We start from the raw sequence: 25961 nt of genomic DNA, 5'->3' as shown, positions 1-25961 counted from the left end.
AGAGGAATAATAGAGTTAACGTTTAAGGGAAGCAGAGAGAGAGGACCACAGAGATATTTTCAATGTGCCTGATTATTTTAATTATTTATGTGGGTTCCAATTTTAGCCAGGTTGGCACTGCCTCCTTTCTCCCACTGCTGCTGTCTTCTGAACTGTGATTTGTCTTTAAGACAGTCTGGTTTAAAAAGCTTCCCTCTGGCCTGACTCCCCAGAGAAGACATACTGTCTGTGCTTTGCAAGGCTGGGAGCTCGCTGTGTCCTGTGGGTGCTGGGCGGGCCCTGAGCTGCAATTTGCTAATGAGCACATGACATAACCTTGCCTGCTTCTCTGGGCAGGGAGAGGATCCTCCTGGCGGTCAAGGTGTCCTGCCCTTGTCAAAGGCCACAGGAGTGTTTCATTAATGAGAGTTCGGAGACTACCAGGCCCCCTTCTCTAGCTGCTTTCTGCTGGGCCTAGTAGACTGGCAGCCTTTAGGTCCACAGGGAGTAGCGTGGCATAAGGGGGAGCAGGGCTGTGCCGCAGAGCCTGGGTTCGGCCCCAGCTGTGGCCACCTGCTTACTCTCCGTGTGACCTTGGGCTCCTTGAAACCAGGGATTGTCTTAGTCGGTGCTGTCCCCTGGCACTGGGAAGTGGCCTGGCACTTCTTTCCTGATCCCATTAAGGAAGGGTCCAGGCTGGATGCAAATTCTTCATCCACCTCATCCTGTGGCCATCTGGGGCATGTGCCAGTCGCAGGGTAAACTGGGCCCAGCTCACTCAAGCATCAATTTTGCCAGAAGATCCAAGGGAAAAGAATTTTTAAAAAGAAAACAAACATGGACATGCCATGACATAACGCAAAATTTACATGATCTTTTAAGACAATACAGAAGACTTTTCAGGCTGGGTTGTTTGGATGGCTTTAGGCCATAGCTCCAGACCCTTCACAGTTAGTCTCCTCTGCAGAAGGTAATATTTCTGTGGACAGTTTTGAGAAGAAAAGACTGAGCTGGATAACCTGTAGCTGGCTGTGGGAAGGAACAGTCCTTTCCCTTCCCCTCCTTCCTACTCTCTCCAGTGGTGAGTCTTGGGGATGGGATGGGATGGGATGGGGTGGGATGGGGCCAGGCCTGAGTAATCCCTGAGAGTTTACCCACCTTGACTGTTTTCTTCTCTGTGTCTATCTGCTCCTGAAGGTCTAACTGATGGAAGGTTGCTTGGATCCCTTTCTGTCTCTGGTCACCCACCTTTTGTGCCCTCCCTCCCTTGATAATGGAGTAATAGCTTCTCTAGATGAGCCCAGCCCTTGTTCTTTTCTTTCTGATCTCTCTTCCTCTCCCAGTACCTTGACTATCTCTTGGACAAGGAATCAGTTCTTATTGCTGGCTGATATCTGTTATCTTATCGTTTTGGGGTGAGTTATCTTCCTGTTCTCATAAAACCTTCCTGCATGGGGTTATCTTTTGAAATCTGAACGAAACAGTCAGGCAGGTGAACTTTGCCAATTCAGACACGAACAAGCTATCATAAAGGTACCCCTCACTCGAAGGGTCTCACATTCTGCAGAGTAACCTCACCCAAACCTCCTGCGTGAAAGGAAAAGCTTGGATAGAGCTCATTGTAAGAGATGGAAAGAGAGCCCGATACCTAACTACCCCAATAGACCACTTTATTTTTTCCTTTACAGTAAGACGTTGGATGAAAAAAAATCTGACCTATGAACTTTGCCCAGGCACAAGCAAGCTGTTTTTTTTTAATGTATTAGAGAGTAATAAGGAAGAAGGGTGGGCCTCTTGTGTGTGTGTGTGTGTGTGTGTGTGTGTGTGTGTGTGTGTGTGCGTACATGCTCTTTTTAAAATCATGTTATTAAGTGCATTATATGAAGTGTCCCTTGACCCAACATTTCATAATAATCTTTTTTTTAACTTTTTGGCCACGCCCCTCGGCACGTGGGATCTTAGCTCCCCAGCCAGGAATCGAATCCGTGCTCCCTGCATTGGAAGTGTGGAGTCTTAACCACTGGTCCACCAGGGAAGTCCCCATAGTAATCATTTGAAAATGGAAATAGTGCTGTCAGATTATCAAGGTGCTGTGGGGTCTGTGCATTAGAAGTACTACCATCTATTCCAGGGAAATTCACATTAGAATATTTGTGTGACACAGGCGATGGGATTGGCATTCTGGGGGGAAAGTGGAGAAAAGGTACTCTCTGACAACAGGGAGTTTATCTAATTCAGATTAAACCAAAAGTCTGCTGAAACATATCCCAGTTAAGAGATGGTGACATATCCAGCCATGTGGAACGCAGCCCCAGATCTTAAGTATAAAGTGAGAAACGTTATCGTCAAAAGCCCGTGTTCTTCATTAGGCTTAATCTGATTTTTCCGGAAACCTACTTAGCGCGCCAGACACTGAAATGCTGGCTTAACAAGCTTGGTTCTCCGTTTTCCTGGGTAAATGGTAGAAAAGCAGCAATGGATGGCAGGGCAGGAAAAGAAAGAACGGGGAACTAAAAAGATGACTACTGGTTGAGACTGACTGATGAACAGCAGAGCCATGGTCCTGAGCTGTCCATGTTGGCCCCAGCGGACTTCATTTCCTAAGGCAGGAGAGTCCAGGTGACACTGGAAAGCTCGTCACCGAAACAAAAGTTCTGTCAGTTTTACCTTTTGGCAACTTAGTTATACATTTTAGCTTTCCAGATAGTTCCTTCATTCAGAACATGTCTCTGGCTGACCCAGGTGAGGGAGGAGATTGCTGTAGTGGGGGTCACGGTGGCCTGCAGCCTGGTCCCGGCTTGGCCCTCATTTCAGAAGCTGTGCTCTGAGCTGGCCTTCCAAGCACGAAATGGAGTCTTTGACATTAAAACAGAAGGAGGAGGGGGTTTAATCAAAGGCAGGAGGAGCGAGCCGATGTGGAGCTACCGGTGGAGGCCTTGGTGACCTGCGCAACACTTGGTCTTCGATGCAGAGTCAGGGGACCAGCCACGGACCCTGTGAAGGGAGGAAACGGCTGCTGTGGCGAAGGGGCCGCATCTCACTCCCTGAATTCAGGTCTCACTGGCAGAGTCGCGGCTGTGGGCTCAGCCTTGCCTGTTCGTTAGAATCACCTGCCTTGGACCGGCTAGTCGACTCACTGGTTCCTTGTTTTTGTTTTTAAGTTTTCTAGGTGTTTCCAAGGGGCTGGGAGAACTTGGGCCACTGATGGAAGGAGGGTGACTAGCAGGAAAGTGATGGGACAAAAGGAAAGCCAGAGCCATGACAAAGGCGGTGGTGATGGTGATGGTGACGATGATGGTGACGATGGTGATGGTGATGATGGTGACGGTGATGATGGTGATGATGACGGTGATGGTGACGGTGGTGATGGTGATGATGACGGTGATGGTGATGAGGATGGTGAAGATGATGCCACATTTAAGATTGCCACGTACCAGGCAGGGCTCTAGAAACAACTAATCCTCACCACAGACCCATGAAGTAGGAACTATTACTGTCTCCAGTTTACACGTGAAGAAACTGAGGTTCAGTAATTTGCCCAGGGTCAAGCAGCTGATAAAGGCAAACCAGCTGCTGCCTCCGGAGCCCCTGCTCAGGCGCGAAGGTTGCTACCTTTACACTGTGGAGCCCTTCAGATACTCAGCATTCAGGGTCCCCTGTTATAAGAAGGCAGCAGGAAGCTCCAGGCCTCCTTCATAACTAAAGACAGATGAGAAATAAGTCCCATTTTCCTCGTCACTTTATCCCTATCCCAGCATCCCGTTTGGGGACACTAATTTCCATAGCAAGAGTTTAGAGGAAAACTGGGGCAGCTGCCCCGACCCCTCCCTGGCCACAGGGGCTCAGTGACACTAGCACAGCGAACGTTTTGAATTTGATGCAGGGCGTTGATCAAATTCACCACGCTGACTTTGGGAAAAGAGAAAGTCTTCTGGAGCTAAAATTGGAGCCCAGGGACATAAATTCTTGATTTCTGTCTTGTTGCTTCATTCGCCTTCCACCATCCAGAAAATGTGAAGATTTCGATGTTGACGGGCGGATGGATCCATTTCTTTCCCTTCAATTACTTACCTCCCCACGGATTTCATTAACCCACTCTTGGCAACTCTCCAGGTTTCATTCATGAACTCTTCCCGTGATGTCTGCCGTGGTGGCCGGGGGGCGGGGGGCGTGCTGGCTCCTGGGGGGACCGTGTGAGTCCCCAGACACCACACCTGCCTCATGGAGCTCTGCTCCGGGGAAGCTTTGTCAGCATCTGCTCCGCTTGGCATCAAAGGGCAGCTGACCTTATAGCTCTAAGTAGCATTTCTTCCACATATTTGAGCCTTGAAGTTTCATCCGAATTTAATCATGGTGAGTCCGCTATAGCAAGCACGGTCTACTTCCAACTTGAGTGGGTTTGACCGGAAGCAGAGTATTCAGTCTCAGGTATTCAGAGCAGCCTTGCATGAAGGGGAAAACACCTTTGATCCACTGAAGATTTCCTCTGGACCTTAAGCCAAAGCCTAGATTGTGGCAGTAGTGGCTGTTGGCGTGTGTCTGGGGGTGAGTTCCCTCTGCTCTTTGGGGCTGCCTGGAAAACTCAGAGGTGGTGAAAATCCTTCCAGCCTTTCCCACAGGCTATACTCAGGATCAGAGGTGAGGTCCCCCCTACCTTATTTGTGGCCCAGCCTCCCAGAAGTCATGCCAGTGTCAGAAGACCCTCTCTACACCCCGGCAGCGCTCAGGCTGGCACCAGCGTTGCATCAGCAGACCTGGGCCCCAACATCTTGCCCTGTTGTTCCCTGGGTGAGGGGAGAGCCCCTCTTTCCTGCGGGCTGGAACTCCCCTCGGCCTCATTCACTCCTTCATTCAGACAGTGCCAGGACACGTGGTTCTATCACACGTGGCCTGAGAGCTGACTATGCTTAGGTTTTGTCTTCTGTAGGGCCAGGAGTTTGTTTTGTGTTTTTAAACAACTATGAGATATAATTCACGTGCCATAAAGTTCACCCATTTTAAGTGTACAATCAGTGGCTTGTCATATATTGTAATATATACAGAGTTGTGCAACCATCACCACCACTGTCTACTTTTAGAACATTTTCATCACCTCAGAAAGAAACCCTTTACCCATGGGCATTTCCCATCCCCCCCCTGCCCTCTGGCCCTGGACAGTCACTAGGCTACTTTTTGTCTCTAGATTTGCCTATTTTGGACATTTTGTATAAACAGAATCATACAATGTGTGGTCTTCTTTAACTGGTTTCTTTCACTTAGTGTAATGTTTTTGAAGTTCATCCATGTTGTAGCATGTATTGGTAATTCATTCTTTTTTGTGGCTGAATAATATTCCACTGTGGGGCTATCCGTGGGTCAGTTTTTTGTTTATCCATGTGTCAGTTGATAGACTTTGGGGCTGTTGCCATCTTTTAGCTGTTATGAATAATGCTGCTGTAAACGTCTGTGTACAGGGTTTTGTGAGGACTTATTGTTTTCATTTCTTTTGGGTAGACACCTACGAGTGTTAATTTCTGGGTCATACATATGGCAAATCTGTTTAATATCTGAGGAACTAGAGCTAGGTGTTTTTCATTCACTTTTTTCTCCAAGTCTTCTCTGGGGCTAAGGAAGCATAATATTTTGCATAAATGTGTCAGGTTTTCAAATCCAATACCCTTTGGTATTCAGACCTATATCAAAATGTTGTTATAGAATTAATGCAGGAGAATTTGATCTGTGAGATACCACAGGCAAGGAATGAAGAAGTGACTGTCAGAAGGGTTGTTGGTTCAACTCAAATAGTGGCGATTTTATTGGGTTTTATCAGGGAACCAAGGCTATGTCCCTTTCAACCTAGAGTATTCTTGGACTGGAAGCGCTGTGCAGGTTAGCTGGCTCTGTACCGCCCTCACAACAGTACAAACGGTTTGCTGCGTGTGTGCAGCAGTTTGTGCTTTTCCTTAACAGTTTTCGGGCACCAGCTTTTCTGCGTCCAGGCGTTGTATTTCCAGAGCTCTCCACTCTGCCAGGGTTTGCTTTCTTAGAAACAGGAAGCAAGTCGTGTGAAGAGCATTATCTGAAACCAAAAAGCACTTGCTTTTAGTACTGAATCCATTTTTTTTTGTTCTGTCATTTGAGTCTGTATTTACTCATCTCTAAGAATTAAATTACCGTTAGAATGAAGCTTCGATCAAGGACTAAGGAGTAAATCTCCCGGCAGTAAACCATTGGCTAACGAATACTTCTTTCCTTGGGAAGGAACAGTTGAAATGGTACCCGAGGTTTTGTAAGAATGTACCTTTTCCCATATTCCTCCATACTTAGTTATTTCTCACTGTGTACAGAGCAGGGACAGAGATGTAAAGAACATAATCGTGAAAAAAGATAACCAGTGGATTATATATTTATAAGTCACTTTAAAATTTTTTGGTGTTTCAAGTCAGTTGTCTTATTTTTCACCCTCAATAGTTTTGTGAGGTAGGCTGATGGAAATAATAAAGAGGAGACTGAGACTCAGAGAAGGTACGGGACCAGTTTACTGACCAAACTAAATAAGTCATAGAACTTCCCTAAGCCTCCATTTGCTTATCTGTAGCATGGGTCCACTAATAAATCAGAGAGCGATATCAAGCAATATATGTTAACATACATAAGTAATCTGAAAAATGTAGTGTAAAACTTTGAGCTTTTTTTTTTAACTTAAATATATTACCAGAGTGGTAAATACTCTTGGTTGAATAATTAGAATATACAGGGAAGCATAAAGAAGAAAAGTATTATTGCCCATTATCTCTCTAACCCAGGGGTCCCCAACCCCCGGGCCACGGACCAGTATTGGTCATGGCCTGTTAGGAACCGAGCCGCACAGTAGGAGGCAAGTGGCGGGCAAGTGAAGCTTCATCTGTATTTACAGCCGCTCCCCATCGCTCGCATTACCGCCTGAGCTCCATCTCCTGTCACCATTATAGTGAGTTGTATAATTATTTCATCATATATTACAATACAATATTTCTGGTATACAATATAATAATAGAAATTACAGTAAATGTAATGTGCTTGAATCATCCCAAAACTATCCCCCCCCCACAATCCATGGAAAAATTGTCTTCCACAAAACCAGTCCCTGGTGCCAAAAGCGTTGGGGATCATTGCTCTAACCCCAAACATCTTCCGAGTGTGTTAAATTTTGAAAAGAAGTTTGTTCATATCTAGTAAAGCTGGAGGATGTCACGTCAGAATGACGCAGCAATTCCAGTGCTCATTAGTGCACTATCTATAATAGAGAAAAAAGTGGAAATACTCTAAATGTCCATCAGTATGGTAATAGATTAATCTTTGGTGTAGCCATACAAAAGAATACTCTTCCAAAATTAAAACGACTAAACTAGATGCATAAAATTTCAAAAATTTATTGTTGAATGTAGAAAGGAAATCCCAGAAGGATTCGAATATTATTTACACACATCGTTACAACATAAAAAGTATGTGTTTGTGAATACATATAGAGTAAAAGAACAAAAACATTGAAGGAAACACACCAATTTCAAGCTCAAATAGCAGAAGTGGCTTCAATATCTATATATTTTATTTCCTAAAAAAATGAAGTAAACGTGACTAGATATCAATGTGGTAAAATGTTTTGTGTATTTTACACATTTTTGATATTAAAAAAAAAGTTTGACTTACCAACCAACTACTTCCTAAGCATGGAGGAAGAAGTAAATGCTGGGGCTTCCTGTTAATATCTTATAATTATTTTTTACTTATTCATTTGTAATTGTTCGTAATTATTTCTAGTTCGTTTATGATATATTTGTTCTCCGACACTGGAGGAGCTCGTAAGCTAAAAGCAGAGGCAAAATTAAAGTCTGGTTTAGTCAACATACAAAGAATCCATTAGGAGTTAGGAACTCCTCAAAGTTTGGGAATTCACATTGTAGCTTTTATATACTATTACGAAAAATACCAATTAAGCAAATGTCTGGCTTGGCAAGGATTCTCTCATCCCTGTTTCCAGACCTCAGACATTGGCTACTGCTCACAACTCCCTTCATTTTCCCCGTGTCCCGGGCCTCCCTTCATTTTCCCCGTGCCCCGGGCCTCCCTTCAGTGTGTCTGTGTCTCAGGCCTCCCCTCAGTGTCTCTGTGTTCTAGGCTGTTGGTCCCTTAGCAGAAAGTGGTACAGGGGCCTCGTGAGGCTTTGGCGTCCTCTCTATTCCTGAGAAATTCTTTTTGTTTGTTCGGTTTTTTTTATTAATAGTAATCTTTTATTTAAGCATTTATTTTTGGCTGTGTCGGATCTTTGTTTCTGTGCGAGGGATTTTTCTAGTTGTGGCAAACGGGGGCCACTCTTCATCGCGGTGCGCGGGCCTCTCACTGTCGCGGCCTCTCTTGTTGCGGAGCGCAGGCTCCAGACGCGCAGGTTCAGTAGTTGTGGCTCACAGGCCTAGTTGCTCCGCAGCATGTGGGATCTTCCCAGACCAGGGCTCGAACCCGTGTCGCCTGCATTAGCAGGCAGATTCTCAACCACTGCGCCACCGGTGAAGCCCCCTGCGGAATTCTTGTTCTGGGTTCTTGAGATGCACCGTTGACGAAGACAGCCTAAAACTCCCTGTCTTGCTATGGCTTCCATTCCCTAATCACACATCGGTAAGGAATCCCTTTTAAAAACATGAGGTACTTTTCCTGTCTGCTTTTCTTTTTTCTCCTGCAGAAACCCTCCCATAGGTAGATTGGTACAACATTAGAGAATCCTTCTGGTCTTTGAATGGGAAAAATAAGGCCCAGCAAGTGGCTTCTGTGTCCACCTTGGTTTCCCTCATTCCCATCTGAGATTATGTTGGCTTGAATGTAGTTCTAAGGTACAGCTTCCTGATTTCCTGCAGATCTTTAACCAGTGATTGGGGAAGGCTGTAATGCACAGTAATATTTTACTCCCTCTAAGAGAGTAAATGTCAGGTGGGCGGGAGCACGAGGGACAAGGGGAAGAAAGAATCCTCAGAGCTTTGTCCCTCCCGTCGGAGGGATCGAGCTGCTCGCTGACTCAGGAGGTACCAGTTTTTCATCTGTTAAATGAGTGGTTAGTATATTGATCTCTACAGTTCATTTCTTCTCTGTTTATTGGTATTTAATGGATGATTATAGTATGAATTAATGGAGGAGGGAAAGAACTTCCAATAAACGCCTTGGATACAGCTCGTTAAATATTTGGAAATAAACCCATTTAGATTGTCGTGGAGCACCATAGCCAAAAAATAAATGTCAGATCTAAGAGTTAAAAATATATAAAATTAATCATGGAAAAAGGAGATGAAATAAGTGAATGTGTACCAGTTTTCTGCAGGACAAGAATTAAGGGTAGAAGGAAGGACTTTCTAAGCCTAAACTTCCTGAAAGAAATCACAGCTTTTACTCCATAATAATTTAAGGCTTTAATGAGCTAAAAATACTGGAAAAATTGGTCACTCTAAATGGAATAGTTAAGATGTTATTCTATTTAATATATGGAGAGCTCGTGCAAATCAATATACAAGAGATAAGCGGGCAGCAGATACAATAGACAAGTCGTGACAGAAAGCAGTAGTTTAATAAATGTTAACACTTATAACCCCCAAAATGCAGATTAAAACAGAGACACAACTTTTAATGTATGAAGCGTTAATCGGGTTTTTGTTGCTTTTAGATGAGAATTCTTATCGCCGACAAACGTGGTGGAATGTGTATTTTTGTAAATTGCTGGTAAGAACATAAATAGCTATAAACTTTTTGGACATCAATTTTGCAAAATTCACTAGATGCCTTAAAATGTTTGTTCCTTGAACCCAGAAATCCTGCATGTGGGAATTTATTCTAAAGATACTACCCAAAATTAAGGGGGAAAAAGGGCTTTATACCCTGAATTGTTAATTGTTGCATTACTAATTATTTTTAAAAAATAAATTTATTTTTGGCTGTGTTGGATCTTTGTTGCTGTGCGTGGGCTTTCTCTAGTTGTGGCGAGTGGGGGCTACTCTTCATTGCTGTGCGCGGGCTTCTCATTGCGGTGGCTTCTCTTGTGGCAGAGCACGGGCTCTAGGCTCACGGACTCAGTAGTTGTGGCATGTGGGCTCAGTAGTTGTGGCTCGCGGGCTCTAGAGTGCAGGCTCAGTAGTTGTGGTACATGCGGTTAGTTGCTCTGCGACATGTGGGATCTTCCCAGACCAGGGATCAAACCCATGTCCCCAGCATTGGTAAGTGGATTCTTAACTACTGAGCCACCCAGGAAGTTCCCTGCGTTACTTGTTATTAAAAAGACAAAAGAAGCCTAAATAATACAATGATGAGGCAATAAGATAACAATTATGATATGTCCAGTGTAACTACTAGAGTATTTATATTGGGATAAGGACATTGAAAATGATCTCACTAAAGGTTAAGGAAAGGTCATGTAAAATTGATTTAACAGAAGATCGCAACTATATTTGAAAACGAAAAGCCTCTGCAATGGTTATTTATTTCTTTTTGGCTGTGTTGGGTCTTCGTTGCTGCATGCGGGCTTTCTCTAGTTGCAGCGAGCGGGGGCTACTCTTCATTGCGGTGCCCGGACTTCTCATTATGGTGGCTTCTCTTGTTGAAGAGCATGGGTGCTATGCACACGGGCTCCAGTAGTTGTGGCTCACGGGTTTAGTTGCTCCGTAGCATGTGGGATCTTCCTGGACCAGGGCTCAAACCCGTGTTCCCTGCATTGGCAGGCAGATTCTTAACCACTGCGCCACCAGGGAAGTCCCTGCAATGGTTTTATCTAGCAAAGAAAAAAGAAAAAAAAAAAAAGCCAGTGTCTTCACTGAAGACTAGAAGAAAATAAACCAAAGTGTCAGTGGCCATATAGGTGGTAAAATTTCTACATTTTAGACTACAAAATTTTTATAATGAATGTGAATTACTGTTATAATGAGGGAACTTACCTTTAAAAGAATTCATGACTTTGGTTCACTAAGTGACTTACTCTATGAGAGTAATTTCCTTTACTTTTACCAGATTTTATTTTAATAGAAGATTCTTTGTTTAAAGAAAAGTCAACTCTGTTCCCCAACCAACATCTGAACTCCCCTACTGTGGTTTAAGTAGGTAATTTGCTTTCATTTTAGTTATTTTCATGTCAGTTTGATATATTGCCTCATGCAATTTCATGAGGTAGAAGAGGATTCTCTGCTTGGTTACAGGATATAACGGTTTAGAAAGAAATCGTGTGGGTTTATCTGCATGGCTTCTGTAGGGAGAGTAAATTGTTGGGTCATCTGCTCTGTCCTTATTATAATGGGAAAGAAACCTAGGACTTTCTCAGTTCATGTTATCCCTTTGTACGTTGTTTTTGACAATTCAGGGTTATTGGTATGGAGACTAAATTAGGTCGTCTAGAAATTTGGATTGAATCAACATGTATTGAGCATCTATTTATTCTGTAAGAAGTGGAAGGGGTTGGGGGTTCATCTCGGGCCTGGAAATAATTACTCAAATACTTTGGTTTATTGGGCATGATACTCACCCACATAAAACACAGAGAGGGACTCTGTAAGAATCCCCTGTGCTTACTTTCAGCAGTCTAATGCAATGGTATAAATAGAGCTGCAACAATAAATATGAATCAGTGAATTTTTGACTTAATGGATGAATGGGTAGCTTGGTGGACAGACGACCTAATGAATGAATAAAGTTGTCAGTGGATTAATGAATGTTTGCATGAATCCCAGAATACCTGTTCCAGATTCTACTTAACAGAAATTGGAAGGAACATCACTGCTTTCACCAAGCATCCTGTATTCCTGAGCTTTGTGACTCAGGAAAGTAGAAAAAGAAAAGGAGAGAGAGAGAAGGCCCTGTTTTGTGTTTTATCACTGCTGTTCTTAATGAAACTTTTCGAGGAATAGCCAGTCCATAATGACCCCAAAAGCATCGTTCATAGCTGAGTACGTCAATATTCTGTGATCGTATTTCAGATCTATCTAGAAACAAGGATACTGTAAGTCAACTTATTTTGAGCGCTCACAGCCAGCAATTCTGTCCTCAATAAATGATTCATGTCAGGAAAGCATTTAAGTGCATTTGTTTTCTAGTAAGTCTCTCTTCGGGTCCATTATGCATGGATCAAGTCGGGGAAATTGCCTGGGTTCATTGGCATCCCTTTATGAAAATCAAAGAAATGAAAGATTTGAAATCTAGTCTTATCGATCTCCCACTGTCCCCTACCCTCCTTACCAGAACATGAGGATGGGCAACAGCAGGGTCTCCGAGAACTCGAGGGTCAAGGGCGCTTAACGAGCAGTGAGGACAATGGAGAGGGACCCACTGGAGAGAAAAGAGCCTGGTTACTGGTGTCTGTGATGCAGAAGAAAAAGAAAGATCACTTGTTGGGGCTTCCCTGGTGGCGCAGTGGTTAAGAATCCACCTGCCAGCACAGGGGACATAGGTTCGATAGTTTGAGCCCTGGTCCGGGAAGATCCCACATGCCGCGGAGCAACTAAGCCCGTGCGCCACAACTACTGAGCCTGCGCTCTAGAGACCGCGAGCCACAACTACTGAGCCCGTGTGCCACAACTACTGAGCTTGTGCTCTAGAGCCTGCGAGCCACAACTACTGAAGCCCACACACCTAGAGCCCGTGCTCCACAACAAGAGAAGCCACCGCAATGAGAAGCCCCCACACCGCAGTGAAGAGTAGCCCCCGCTCGCCACAACTACAGAAAGTCCATGCGCAGCAACAAAGACCCAGTGCAGCCAAAAATAATGAATTAAAATAAAAAAGATCACTTGCTGTCCCCACCCAAATTAGCTCCTCTGAGCAGACCCTCAGGGACCCACCCCACCTACAGTGAACTCTTGATCATGACAGAGCCAGCAGGGTGCTTCCTCCAAATCCTACTCCCTGGTAAGTACCCCAGGGTACTAAGGCCATGTTAGTTTCCATGAATCAGAAGCATTCTAGTTGAGGACATCTGGACAAGTGGCCCCATTTTCCATTTTCTGAGCCATAGAATTGAGAGTGGTTACAGGTGCCTAAGCGTCCGCCCAGCAGAGCCTTTGCACATTCTTTTCTTACCTCACTGACCTCTCCCACCACCCTTGTGGGGTCAGTGTATCTGGCAGAGCCTCCCACTGACAGATGAGGAAGCTGAGATTTCTAGAGGCCAGGTAACCAAGGTGATACGGACACACGGATAGATGATCAGTAGTCAAACCCAGCCCCCGACTCAATACTGGTGCCTCCGCTTCTGCATTTATTTCTTCAGCCACTAGTAGAGTCATGATTTCTGGGTTCCCAAGGAGGGCTGTAGTCCAGTTGACACGTCCCGGTGCAAAATCAGTTCGCAGTCATGATGCCTCCTGACTTGTGTTTGCACCAGTTAGCTGCTGTGTGGAGCTTCCCACGTCCACATGGTTTTGTGACATATGCCTTTCAAGCTTTGGTTACTGCCACTTCACGTCTGCTTGGCTTTCTGAGATGGCCTGTCTCTGATGCTTGGAGCCCCCCCAGGAGCTAGCAGTTTGGCCATTTGTCCAAGGCTGGTGACCTCTGCGGGTTACGTGCCCTGCTCACGTGGCCACAGGCAGTGTGTCATCCTCAGAATAATGGGGAGAGTCATCACTCCTGATGGAGCTGGCGACCCAGACAGACTAGGTGGGCCAGGCCAGAAGGAGTGGAGAGATTTGGGCGATTCTTCTCAACTTTACTGCAAAACGATGCCGGAGGATGTGCTTGGCTGACTCTGTTCGGTGGTATCCCCACGGTGTCCTGGCTTGGCCACTCACAGACCACGTGCAGTTGTTTGTCCATAGGGGAGCCTGCTTAAAGGTTAGAGCTCCTCACTACTGAAAAGGTTAGGGTTGTACCCCTTCCCCCAATGGGTACTGAAAATGAAAATATTGAATTATAAAATAAGTTTAAGGAAATTTCCAACAATGTTTTGAATTTTGCCATAAGTCTTAATTTTTTTTTTATTTTTATTTTTTTGCGGTACGCGGGCCTCTCACTGTTGTGGCCTCTCCCGTTGCGGGGCACAGGCTCCGGACGCGCAGGCTCAGCAGCCATGGCTCACGGGTCCAGCCGCTCCGCGGCATGTGGGATCTTCTCAGACCAGGGCTAGAACCCGTATCCCCTGCATCGGCAGGCGGACTCTCAACCACTGCGCCACCAGGGAAGCCCCATAAGTCTTAATTTTAAAGGCTTTTTATTATTATTGGTTTTCGGTTTATTTTGAAATATCAAAGAGCAGCTTTTATGAAAACAATTAGGTGCCGTGCTTTGCTGGGGACCCGAGCACACGTCTGTCTGCGCTGGTAACTGGCCCCGGCTTCACACTACTCAGAAGCCTGCCCACTCCAGCTGCCCCCTTGTGATGCAGACCCACCTTTTATCTGCTCATCCTTTACATATAACATCTGGCGAGAATTGCGTCCTCAGCTCCTTATCGTAAGGCTCCGTGAGGTCAGGGCAATACTGGCATAGTCACAGGGCACCAGAGTGCTGAGAGTCTGCGTCTTGTCAACACCAGTTTTTATTGCTCCTCCATGATGTCAGAACAAGGTTCGTATTTATTGTATTATGTTCAGCTCTTTTCTTCTTTTAAAATTTATTTTGTTGAAGTATAGTTGATCTACAATGAAGTGTTAATTTCTGCTGTACGGCAGCAAAGTGATCCAGTTATACATTTACATACATTCTTTTTCATATTCTTTTCCATTATGGTTTATCACAGGATATTGAATAGAGTTCCCTGTGCTCTACAGTAGGACCTTGTTGTTTGTTTATCCATTTTATATATAATAGTTGGCATCTGCTAATCCCAAACCCCTAGTCCATCCCTCTCCCACCCCTCTCCCCCTTGGCAACCACAAGTCTGTTCTCTATGTCTGTGAGTCTGTTTCTGTTTCATAGATAAGTTCATTTGTGTCATATTTTAGATTCCACATATAAGTGATATCACATGATATTTGTCTTTCTCTTTCTGACTGACTTCGCTTAGTATGATAATCTCTAGGTCCATCCATGTTGCTGCAAATGGCATTATTTCATTCCTTTTTATGGCTGAATAGTATTCCATTGTATATATGTACCACAGCTTCTCTGTTCATTCATCTGTTGGTGGACATTTAGGTAGTTTCCATGTCTTGGCTATTGTAAATAGCGCTGCTGTGAATATAGGGGTGCATGTATATTTTCAAATTATAGTTTTCTCCGAACATATGCCCAGGAGTGGGATTGCAGGATCACATGGCACCTCTATTTTTGGTGTTTTGAGGCACCTTCATACTGTTTTCTTCGACTCATTTCTTTAATATAATTTCTATGGGAACTAACAGGTATTACCCATCATTATAAAGAGGGCCTCAGAACAGATGACTGTGAACTGTCTTCCTTTAGGTTGGGAATGGAGACGTGATCCCTTCATTGAAACTCGTGAGTGGACTTCGGGGCAGCCTTACAAGGCACTTTGGGCTCAGAGGCATTCTGGACTGTGCGGATGTCCGAAAAAACGTGTTCCAATGAGAAAAATTTTACGAAAACAAACAAAAGAAATGGATCATGAGAGCCACAGGCGGAAAGTTTAGTAAAAAAAGATGGTAGCTGGTTTTGGGGTGGGGGCACGTGGGAGAAGCAGCTGAAGGAGGGGCATGTCCCAGGCAGTCTGGGAGCCCGGGTGGACCCTGGTACCCAGGAGTGCCCTCCTGAGGCCTGAGCTGGCTGCTGCAGCTCATCAGCGCAACATCCCTGGGGACCGGATTATTGCCTCCATTAAACAGATGCGGAAACTGAGGCTCAGAGAAGTCAAGTTCCTCACCCAGGGTCACACAGTAGGTAGATGGGCTTGACACCAGCGGCCACCTGCCAAGGTTCCCCTTAGGCGGCGTGCCTTGGCCACACGGCTTTGTCACGACCCACGTGGGAAGGAGAGAGGCGGGCAGTGTGATGAGACCGCTGTCCTGGCCGTGTTGCCTTGGTGACGGTAGAACTGGAGTAGGAGGTGGATTCTACACTGAATAAAGCTCTCCTTTTTGTTGCGGGTGCCAGCTGGCGATGCACGTACCTCACGCCTGCTCCCGGAGGCCCTGAGCTGGTCGCAGGCCACCTCCCTGCTTGGATGGGAGGGGAGGTGAGAGCGGCCCCTTCCTCTTCCTCAGCCTCCATAGATTTTCAGCCTTCACAGGTGTGTGACTGAGTTGATGGCCGTGCCACGTGGCAGCAATAATGGTGTGAAGATTGTAACAGTCTCCATGCAACCTCCATTAGTCTTCCATTTTTGAAAAGGTTTCAAGATTAATTGGAATAGACTCATTTCAAGCAGAAATGTGTCTGCTTCCCCACTTGGAAGATTAATTTTCATTTCAGTTTTGGGTTTCATGATGTCATGATATTCGAGTTTTATCAGGACTTCATAAAAGTCCTTCATAAAATTTTGTGGAAACTTCCAGAGATCGAACATAATTTAAAAATATATTTTCCACTGAGTATCTTATAAAATAGTTCACACACTCTTGGTTGTTGGAAATGCAGCTAGGCACCAGCTCGCTCCGACTGCACCAACTCTGTGAGGTCAGAGCCCTCCAATCCCAGGGACCGTGGGAGAGCTGGATTGGGGTTTGGGGATGGCAGACCTTCTACCTGGAAGGAGGGCATGACTGGGTCTCTGCAGGACTGACTGGTGGGGCAGTGACTCAAAAACTCACGATCACCCCAACAGTCAGACAGGGAACCGGGCGGTGAAATATGGAACGAAGTTCATGAAATAAGGCCACGTTCCTGTGGAGTCTAGCTGCCTTGGGCTTCCTGTCTTAAAGGCAGCCTAACCTGAGCTTAGTTTACTCTCTCTTTGACTTTTGCATGTTCCCTGGTCTCACTAAACCTCAGTTTCCTCATCTGTAAAGTGGGGATGACAATACCTTCCATAGTAGGTTTTTGTGACAGTTAATGAGACAATGTGCGTGTAAAACATTCAGTGGACTTATTCTGCTGCACTGGGTACCATTCAGAAGCCCTGATGTTTAACTCTAGATACTTTAATCTTCTGGCTGTCAGAGCTACAAAAGGCCTTGGAGAATACCTCATTTAATTTCCTTTATCTTTGTTTTTTCTTATGACAGGAAAAGTTACCTAGGTTATCCATCTGGGTTTACCTGATCCTGGTTTCCTTGGATTAGATTTAAAACTCTTTAGGATTTCTTTTTCTCTTATAAGCTGTTCAGAAGCAACTGTTAAACATAAACTTAGAAACCTCAGTTTTCTATAGACTTACATTTTTATTATCCTAAAATTAGATTTTGGAGAGAGACTGAGTGAGGGTTATTTATTATTGGATGTAATGAAATAGTTGAGTATGATTTATGACTTCTTTGGAGTTTTCGTTTTAATGGACTTCATATATGGTACAGGGGTATTAGACAAAGGAGTGCTCCATCAATCTTTCAAAAAGCTAATTTTATAGAGGCTTCTGCCAACCCATTAGACAATGGTAATTTTTTAATTGAGGAATATTTGAGTAGGAGATGGTCCCAGAGACAGTTAAATTCAGTCTAGAACACTTTCTCTCGTGTTTTGTTTTGGGCCTTGGGCCAGTGTAACTCCCGGGAATCCAAAACTAAATTTATCCATGTTTCTCAGGAGGAAGTGCTAAGTGGCTGCCTCGGGCTGCCACAAGTTCGCTGCTGCCCTCTTGGAGATCTTGCTAAATTTATTTAACTTAAAGTAGAACTCGAGATCTGAAAGTTGGACCCCCGGAACAGTCCGCCACTCATTCCATCTGGGACCGCATCCACGTCCCTTTCCTGCAGGGCACCATTGTGCCTGGGCATTCTCTGCCTTACAGACCAAAAGTATTCGTCCAGAAACAAAGTCCACCAGCCAGCCCTACTTGAGTTGTGTGCGCACACACAGAAAGACAACTACTGGTAGTGTTTTTAGAGTTGTGATTATTCTCTCTCTATATAATTCGGTGACCTTTATCTCCCAATATCACAGTGAAAATGTTTCCATCTTACTACAAACCTATTATAGTGATACTTTCTTCATTCGATTGTGTGGGTTTCCCATAATTCACTTGATTGTTTCCTCATGTCAGAAAGGTAAGTGGTTTCTAATTTTGGGTGCTTATAAATAATCCTGGTTGAATATCTTGGTGCAGAGAGAATTTTCTAAAAGCTAGTTTTATCCTTGAGAGAGATGGTCAGAGGTTGGCCTACGAAATCAAGTGGTGTGAAGATGTTGAGGTCTTTCTGTGTATGCCACGTTGCTTTCTAAAAAGATTGTGTGGTTGTTCTCATTGTGAGAATGAGTCCGTTTTTACCCCAGCTCTTTTAAAATGGCGTATTATCAGTTTTAGTTTGCAATATAAAAAGTAGCATCGTTTCAATTAGCGTTTGTTAGATAGCTCTTCTGTTTTGTGAACACTATTCTGGTGTTCGGGATTAAAGGAGCCTAAATAATGGGTTGTATAGATTTCAGTGACGGTACTAAATTGATCATGGGCATTATCTTAGCAATTCCACCTGGAGTGATTTCTTTGGAAGGAAGCTTTGGCTTCTTCTAAAACCCTGACCTGGTTTAATTCTGTCATGTAAATGTACAAAAAACAAAACAAAACAAAAAACCCCACCAAAATCTTTAAAAACAAGCTAGTGAAAGAGTTCATCCCGTTTCAGGTTTAGTCTCTTCCTGAGTGTGTCTGAAGCTCGTGCTTATTTAATAGTTGCAGAATAGTGACTAGGGCTGAAGACCCAAGTCTTAACTCAGGTCCTCCCGTTGGTTCTCTAATTTGATGCTTTACGTTGAAGCCGCGTCTTTAGAGAAGGATGCACCTTGAATTCTCTCATGGGGAGATTCTGGGCTGCTTTTATTTGTTTATGTTTCCGCTGATGCCGTCTGTGTTCCCACCCCTCACCCTGCAGGAGTCCCAGGTAGCAAAGCTCCACCGGTGTGTGCACGCCAGCTTCTCTGCATCTGCCCAGTTTCAGGGTAGAAATCTGCGTGGGAAACACAAGGGTAATGAAAGCGTCCTGCTGGCTGGCGCTTTCCCTTATTCCGAAGTCCCTTTGTCATCTCCATGCTTTGCCAAGGTTATTACCTAGTTAAAAGGGTACCATCCATGTGAGTTTTGGTGAACACATCACTTCCCATTTCAGAGTCACTAGCAGTAAAGGACAGATTAGAATGAAAACAAATGGGGGAGGCAATGTTTTAACACACTTCAAGGTAAATTAAAGAAAACATCAGGCTCTATCAGTAGATAGGGAGTGAGAAGGAAAACTGATTTATATCTCACTGGCTTTCCCAGGGATGCCAAAGTAATACATCTTAGCTGCTCCTTCTTTCTTTCCTTGAAATGAGAGAAAAATTCTCCATTATTGTGAGCTCCCTGTGTTCCAGGCATCGTGTTAAGTGTTTCAGATGCTTTATTATACGTGAACCTTGCGGCAACCTTGTGTTGGCGGTCTTGTTCTGGTTTCGCAGAGGAGGAAGCTGGGGGCTGTGGAAGTTCAGTAAGGGATGGAGCTAGGCAGCGGCCGAGCCTGGATTTCTAGCCAGGACTGCCAGATTCGAACGTTCCTGCAACGTCCCTTACCCCCTAGCATCTGGCCTGTATCACCCTCACCGTCAGCTGTGCTTGGATTCAAGGTGGTCTCAGGTTGCCTTCACGTTCCAGAATTTCTCTGGTCCGTTGCTGATGGGCTGGATTTCCACCTTTCCGCTCACCTGACAGGGTTAGCCCACCCCGTGGTTCTTCCTCATCAAGTTTGCAAGCAGTCTGCAGGGACCACCTTCATCATCCCGTGTGCTCCACCCTCTGACCACATCTGACCAATGGCAGGGATGCTGGGAAACGCGTCCATCCAGCTCTGTGCCCAGGAAGGGGGAGAATCTCATTCTCATTATAGAAAAGAACAATAAAACACGGGCAAGAAAAGAGAAACCACCTGTAATCCTTCCACCAAAAATTAGAGGAAAAGGCAAGAATTTTAAAATGCTTTCTCTCTACCTGTTTTTGTCACTGGTCAGATCTTTACACCATCTTTCCTCAGTATGGTACCGAATTGGCAAATCACCACATTAGAGAGAAAGCTTGCCTTTAGTCAAGAAGGGTAGGATGGTCCCCCCAAACTTCTATCTGGAATAAACTTAAGACATGCAACACATATTCACCCACTAGACACCCCCCTAAAAAGTTTAGCCTTGTCTCTCTTTTAATAATCAGTTAAATTGTTTCATAAACTCACAGCACTTCTTACCTTATTGTTCATCATGCATTTCCTTTGCTATTCTTGTCGTTTTTGCTCTTGAATATAAATTTGAGAATCAACTAAAGTTTTGCAAAAAACAATAGCCTCCTTGGAATTTTGATTGCAATCTATTAGCCCTTTTTGTAGATAAAGAATCCGAGATTCAGAAAAGTTAATTCACCTGAGGATACGCAACCCAGAGCTTCAAACCCAGTCAGTTGAACTCCAAACCCACACCAGTCTAGGAAGGGGATCTGGGGCAGAACAAAGCCAGCCAAGGCTCGCCTGTCTGTGACCCCCCTCGTGACTCCTGAAGCTCACCAACGTTGTGTTAGACCCCTGGTTCATGCAGTACTAGCGAGGGTTTTACTAAAGGGCATGCTGGTCCCTGGACTTACACAAGGAAAAAAAGAAAAGCTGACTTTTTCTTCGTCATGCCCTACTTCTGACAGGAAACCGAGGAAGGCGGCATTCAATCCCCTGCGTTTCCAGTACCAGCTGACTTCCATTTCTTAGTGTTAAGTCAGCAAAGCAAAGGATTTGTCAAATACTTTCCAAACACTAGGTCCCAGAAACCTAGTGAAGATTCACACTTCCTCTGGCCCAGAGTGTCTGGAAGCTTTTAGAGGCCAATCCAAGGACAAATGAATACAGTCCACCTCGGACTATAGCTGCTGCTGAATCGTCACCGACGTGCGTCACTTCTATTCATGTAGCTCCTGAAAGCCAAGTGCATTGAGGTGAGCTACCAGCTTAGCGTCTGTGCCTTCGAGAGAGACTGGGTGTGTTGAAACTAAGTAAAGAGTTTGACAACTTGGAGGTGTCCCAGGGCAGTGCTTTCTGAAAAACATTGAAGAAGGGCTGCTTCAGCCCCTGCAGCGTCCTGGCTTTGTGCCAGAGAGCAGGGCTTCTGGGGAGACAGATGGTCTCAGCTGAGCTGAACTGACTTCAGAGAAATCAGGCCAAAGGTACTTTCTATTCCCCTCGTCTCAGAAACACATAGGAATCACAGGTGCCTTCCAGTTAGTCTAAGCGAGGGTCATGTTTTACAGGAATGCACCTTGTGACTGTCCTCAGAACCAGCCTGGGAGTCCCAGAAGCGAGTCCCGTGTCCCCAACTCTGCGCCTAGTTTGGGACTATGAACCTCACTGAATGCTGCCCTGGGCTCCTTTCTGGGCTGCTCTGTGGAGGGGAGTTCTGAGCCCAGGAGAAGCCCCACCTCACACCCCAGGGGTAAAGTCGCCCAGAGAGCCGGAGGAGAAAGAGCTCGGATGTCAGACTGAATCCTTTTAAGCACTTTAAAAATAAATAATTAATTAATTATGGCTGCGTTGCGTGTGTTGCTGCGCGCGGGCTCTCTCTAGTTGCGGCGAGCGGGGACTGCTTTTTGTTGTGGTGCATGGGCTTCTCATTGCGGGGGCTTCTCTTGTTGCAGAGCACGGACTGTAGGCGAGTGGCCTTCAGTGGTTGTGGTGTGCAGGCTTCAGTAGTTGTGGTGCACGGGCTTAGTTGCTCCGCGGCATGTGGGATCTTCCCGGACCAGGGCTCGAACCCATGTCCCCTGCATTGGCAGGCGGATTCTTAACCACAGTGCCACCAGGGAAGCCCCGTCAGACTGAATCTTAAGGTCAGTTACTGATGGTGGCAACCTCAGGCAAATCGCCCAACCTATGGGGCATCTCAGTTTCTTACTCCGAAAAATGGGATAATAATAGTACTCATGGGATTCATCTGAGGCTTGAAATGAGATCATATATGTGATACTGTCGTACAGATTTTTTGCGGGACAGTATTATCCATAAAGATTGTAATGACGTCTAGGGTCTCTTCACTATTACTGTTAGAAAGTTCGTCCTGCCGTTGGAGCTGTTCCTGAGGTCGTTTGCAAGGACGTTCTGCTTCTGGGAGAAGCTAGCCTGCTACGCATCATGCTCTCAGACTTATGTTTTCTCCAGCAGAGTATTTGAACCTCCTGCCTCCAGGCTGTTCCTCAAAGGCTTAATTTGCCAAACTGGACAGTTATTTCATTATTCCATTCTGGGGTTGGAGACTGATGACAGGGCCGTGAGTCTGGCCGCTGTGCATGTTTTGAGTTTCTGTTCAATCTTAGAACTCTTAAGGGTGCATGTGTGTGCGCACATGTGTGTGTGTGTGTCTGTGTGTGTGTGTCAGGAGTGTGGTGGCATGTTCCTCTTGCCTTCATAGTTGGTTATTTGTGTTTACTGATATCTCAAAGTTCATCCCTTGTTTCCCTTCATTAAATCATTCCACAAATATATATGTATTTTTTAAAATTTTTATTCATTCATTTATTTAGTTTTTGGCTGCATTGGGTCTTCGTTGCTGCTGGTGGGCTTTCTCTAGTTGCGGCGAGCGGGGGCTACTCTTCGTTGCGGTGCGGGGGCTTCTCATTGCGGTGGCTTCTCTCACTGTGGAGCACGGGCTCTAGGTGCACAGGCTTCAGTAGTTATGGGGCACAGGCTCAGTAGTTGTGGTTTGTGGGCTCTAGAGCGCAGGCTCAGTAGTTGTGGCACACGGGCTTCGTTGCTCCACCGTATGTGGGATCTTCCCAGACCAGGGCTCGAACCCGTGTCCCCTGCATTGGCAGGCAGATTCTTAACCATTGCGCCACCAGGGAAGTCCCATATATGTATTTTTAATTAAGTTCCAACTCTGTGCCAGTGATTGCTTCAAGGCTGGGGGAGACAGGGATGATCTTCAGAATAGTCGTGTGCCCCGGAGGAGGGACAGTCCAGTGTAGGAAGGCGAACAGGCGAAGCAGTAACACAGTAACGGCAGAGGGTGCCGCCTAGGTACCCCCCTCCAAACACCACCCCAGGGGTGGCCTCCCCCGGGCAGGCATGCATTCGGAGAGGTCTTGCCAGAAGAGGTGCCGTTTGGACTGAGATCTGGAGATGACGAGTGGAGGGAGGTGTGGAGGGGTCGCTGGGGGCAGTAGGCAGGCAGGAGGGAAGGTCCAGAGATGCGGACTCTGGCCACCAGCCTCTCCTTAGCGGTGAGGCCTGTGGGACCCTGACCAAGTTGCTTAACCTCTGTGGGCCTCATTCCCTCCTCTGTAATAACAGTGCCCGCCTCGCACGCATTAGTGCAGTTAAAGGAACTATTCTTTTTAAAGGACTGAAGCTGTGCCCGACCTTAAGGAGGCGCTATTATACATGCTTGCTTGAATTCCCTGGCGGTCCAGTGGTTAGGACTTCGCGCTGAGGGCCTGGCTTCAGTCCCTGGTCGGGGAGTTAAGATCCCACAAGCTGCACGGCTTGGCCAAAAAAAAAAAAAGTTTTTGAAATAAAAATAAATCAACGAATGTACAACGTGTTTAAAGTTTTTTAATTTTTGGCCACTTGGCTTGCGGGGACCTTAGTTCCCTGACCAGGGATCAAACCCGTGCCCCTTGCAGTGAAAGCTTGGAATCCTAACCACGGGACCACCAGAGAATTCCTTGTAGAATGTGTTTAATCTCGAGAGTATATTTTTCTTCTAAGAGTTATTTTCCCCTGCCTGTAAGAGCAGATAATATTTTTTCTCACATTTGACATCGGTGTGTGTTTCAGGCGTATTCCTGAGTCCCGGCCGTCCTGTCCTCTGGACGTGTTCTACGGTGGGCGTCTGTGGTTTGGCGGAGGAGCGCCCACCCAGCATGGACCTCATCGCGTTGCTGAAGTCTCAGTTCCTGTGCCATCTCATCTTCTGTTACGTGTTTATCGCCTCGGGGCTCATCATCAACACCATTCAGCTCTTCACTCTCCTCCTCTGGCCAATTAACAAGCAGCTTTTCCGGAAGATCAACTGCCGGCTGTCCTACTGCATCTCCAGCCGTAAGAGACTTTCTCCGGTTTCTCTATTTGCATCTTCACTGCCAGTGTGTGTGTGTGTGTCACAGTTAGGACTTCTTACATGGGTTCACTAAGGCTTTTAGTGTATGCTAAGATTCTTTGGTTTGTTTCTGTTTGTTTTAGGTTTGAAATGTCTATTTTGTCCTCACTCTTAAAGAATTATTTTTTGAATGAGTAATGCCAATAGCACAAAATTCAACAGGCACAGAGGGGTATCCTGCGAAAAGCAATAAGACATGTACACACATACAGAGACATATGTATGCATGGCTCTTATGTTTGTACATGTATGCAGGTAAGTCTGTATATGTATAGATACATAAGACATATACATATTTTTAAAAACTAAATGGTGATATAATGTATTGTTGTCTTCCTTGCTTCTTTAAATTTTTGAGATAATTGATGCACATGCAATTGGAAGAAATAATAGAGAGATCCCATGTACCTTTCAGCCAGTTTTCCCCAGTGGTGACTTCTTGCATGGCTGCAGTGTTATACCCCAATAAGAAAACTGACATTGACATAATCCACCAACCTTTTTCAGCTTTCTCCAGTTTTATATACATTCATGTGTGTGTGTGTGTCTGTGTGTGTGTGTGATTATACTAGACTATTTTAAACATGACTAATTCAGCTGGCCTGAATTTCAAAAATGAAAATGATACAAGATGAATCTGAGTATTGGGATGTCTAGAGATGAGTTTGGTGTTGATTGACCAGAAATCTGTACCTATTCTCAACAGCACAGAATGCAGTGTACAGCATTACCAATTACATATAGGAGTGTGAATATATTTTGAAAAATGAGCTCTTTCAAATTAAGCAATTTAAAAACCTCAGCTACCTTAGATTATGCCAAGAGTCCAAAATTATAGATATCTTTTTGAAACCCTTAAAATGAAGCAATCAGATTTAAATTTGAATTAAAATAATACAAGCTGCATACAGTTATCCAAATGGATTACTACTGATTCAGTGAGTTGTTTCTGAAACTTCAAAGGACGATCTTGTGAGGAACAAACGATAAAAACATGCTTATTCGTAATTTCTGTCACCAGCTCAGAACTGGCAGATGTGTCTGATACTGTTTATAATGTGGTTTGTGTGCTCGACCTACTGTTGTCTTGGATTGTAGTGTTTTACATAAATGTCTTGAGACCGTTCATGAGATCATAAAGTCACAGTTACAAAAAATGTATCTTTAATCCATGTATCTATGGCCTATTGGGTGCAGCCACTCGTTCAGCGCAATCGTGGGTAATGCAAATTTCTTTGTCATACATTTTACCATAACATTGTTTCTAGTATTTAGACATCTTCCATGGTATAGAAAAGGAAACAATCTTTCAGCGCAGGGCAGAAGCAGTAGGAGATGGCCAGAACCTGGATTGTAGCTGTTTGAGGAGAAAAGAGTTTGTATAATCAAGAGAAGGAGATAATAGCCTGAGATTTACTTTATAATTTTAAGTGTCTTTCTACACTTAAGTGTCTATTTAAAGAAAACTTAAATTTAACAAAGCAATGCTGATTGCACATTTCATCAAAACCTGCACTTGTATGATTTGTACACACCTATGGAGATTCCCAAATCTGTCAGTTTGCAATTTGAAATCATGTGTATTTGCACTGTCGTAACCCCTATTTAAATCTCACAGAGGTGGTTAAGCACTGACTTTCTCATTTGGAGTCAAGAAATAAGAGACAAGATTTAGGACTAGAGTTCCTAAGAGTACTCTATTTCGCTTTTGGTAGATGGTGAAGACATACCAAGGTTACAGCAAGGCCGAGTCAATATTCTTCTAAGGGCACCGTAGCCTATGTGCCTCTGGTGGAAATTAAGATGGGGAACAGATTCAGAAAGCAAGGTGGATTTTTCAACATGATAAATTAATTAAACTA

The 25961-nt window shown here is 44.8% G+C and overlaps 1 protein-coding gene across 20 annotated transcripts in view; it reads left to right on the top strand.

Annotated features, from left to right (window-relative positions):
• Positions 1–25961, top strand: part of LOC101328244 (1-acyl-sn-glycerol-3-phosphate acyltransferase delta) — a 1425233-nt gene that overhangs the window by 1316305 nt on the left and 82967 nt on the right. For 19 of the 20 annotated variants that reach the window (XR_004529329.2, XR_012324969.1, XR_012324970.1 and 16 more), the window contains one exon: positions 23778–24041. Coding sequence is in view for 16 of the 20 variants with exons in the window: in XM_033867950.2 (XP_033723841.1) it covers positions 23778–24041 (264 nt within the window). In the remaining 4 variants the exon portion in view is untranslated. Of the gene's footprint in view, positions 1–20924; positions 20945–23777; positions 24042–25961 lie in introns of those variants that run through there. The other variant, XM_033867959.2, reaches the window with a different exon arrangement.

The sequence above is a fragment of the Tursiops truncatus genome, chromosome 12, assembly GCF_011762595.2.
Source record: "Tursiops truncatus isolate mTurTru1 chromosome 12, mTurTru1.mat.Y, whole genome shotgun sequence".
Classification (NCBI taxonomy): Eukaryota; Metazoa; Chordata; class Mammalia; order Artiodactyla; family Delphinidae; genus Tursiops; species Tursiops truncatus.
This window is presented reverse-complemented; position numbering and strand designations above follow the sequence as displayed.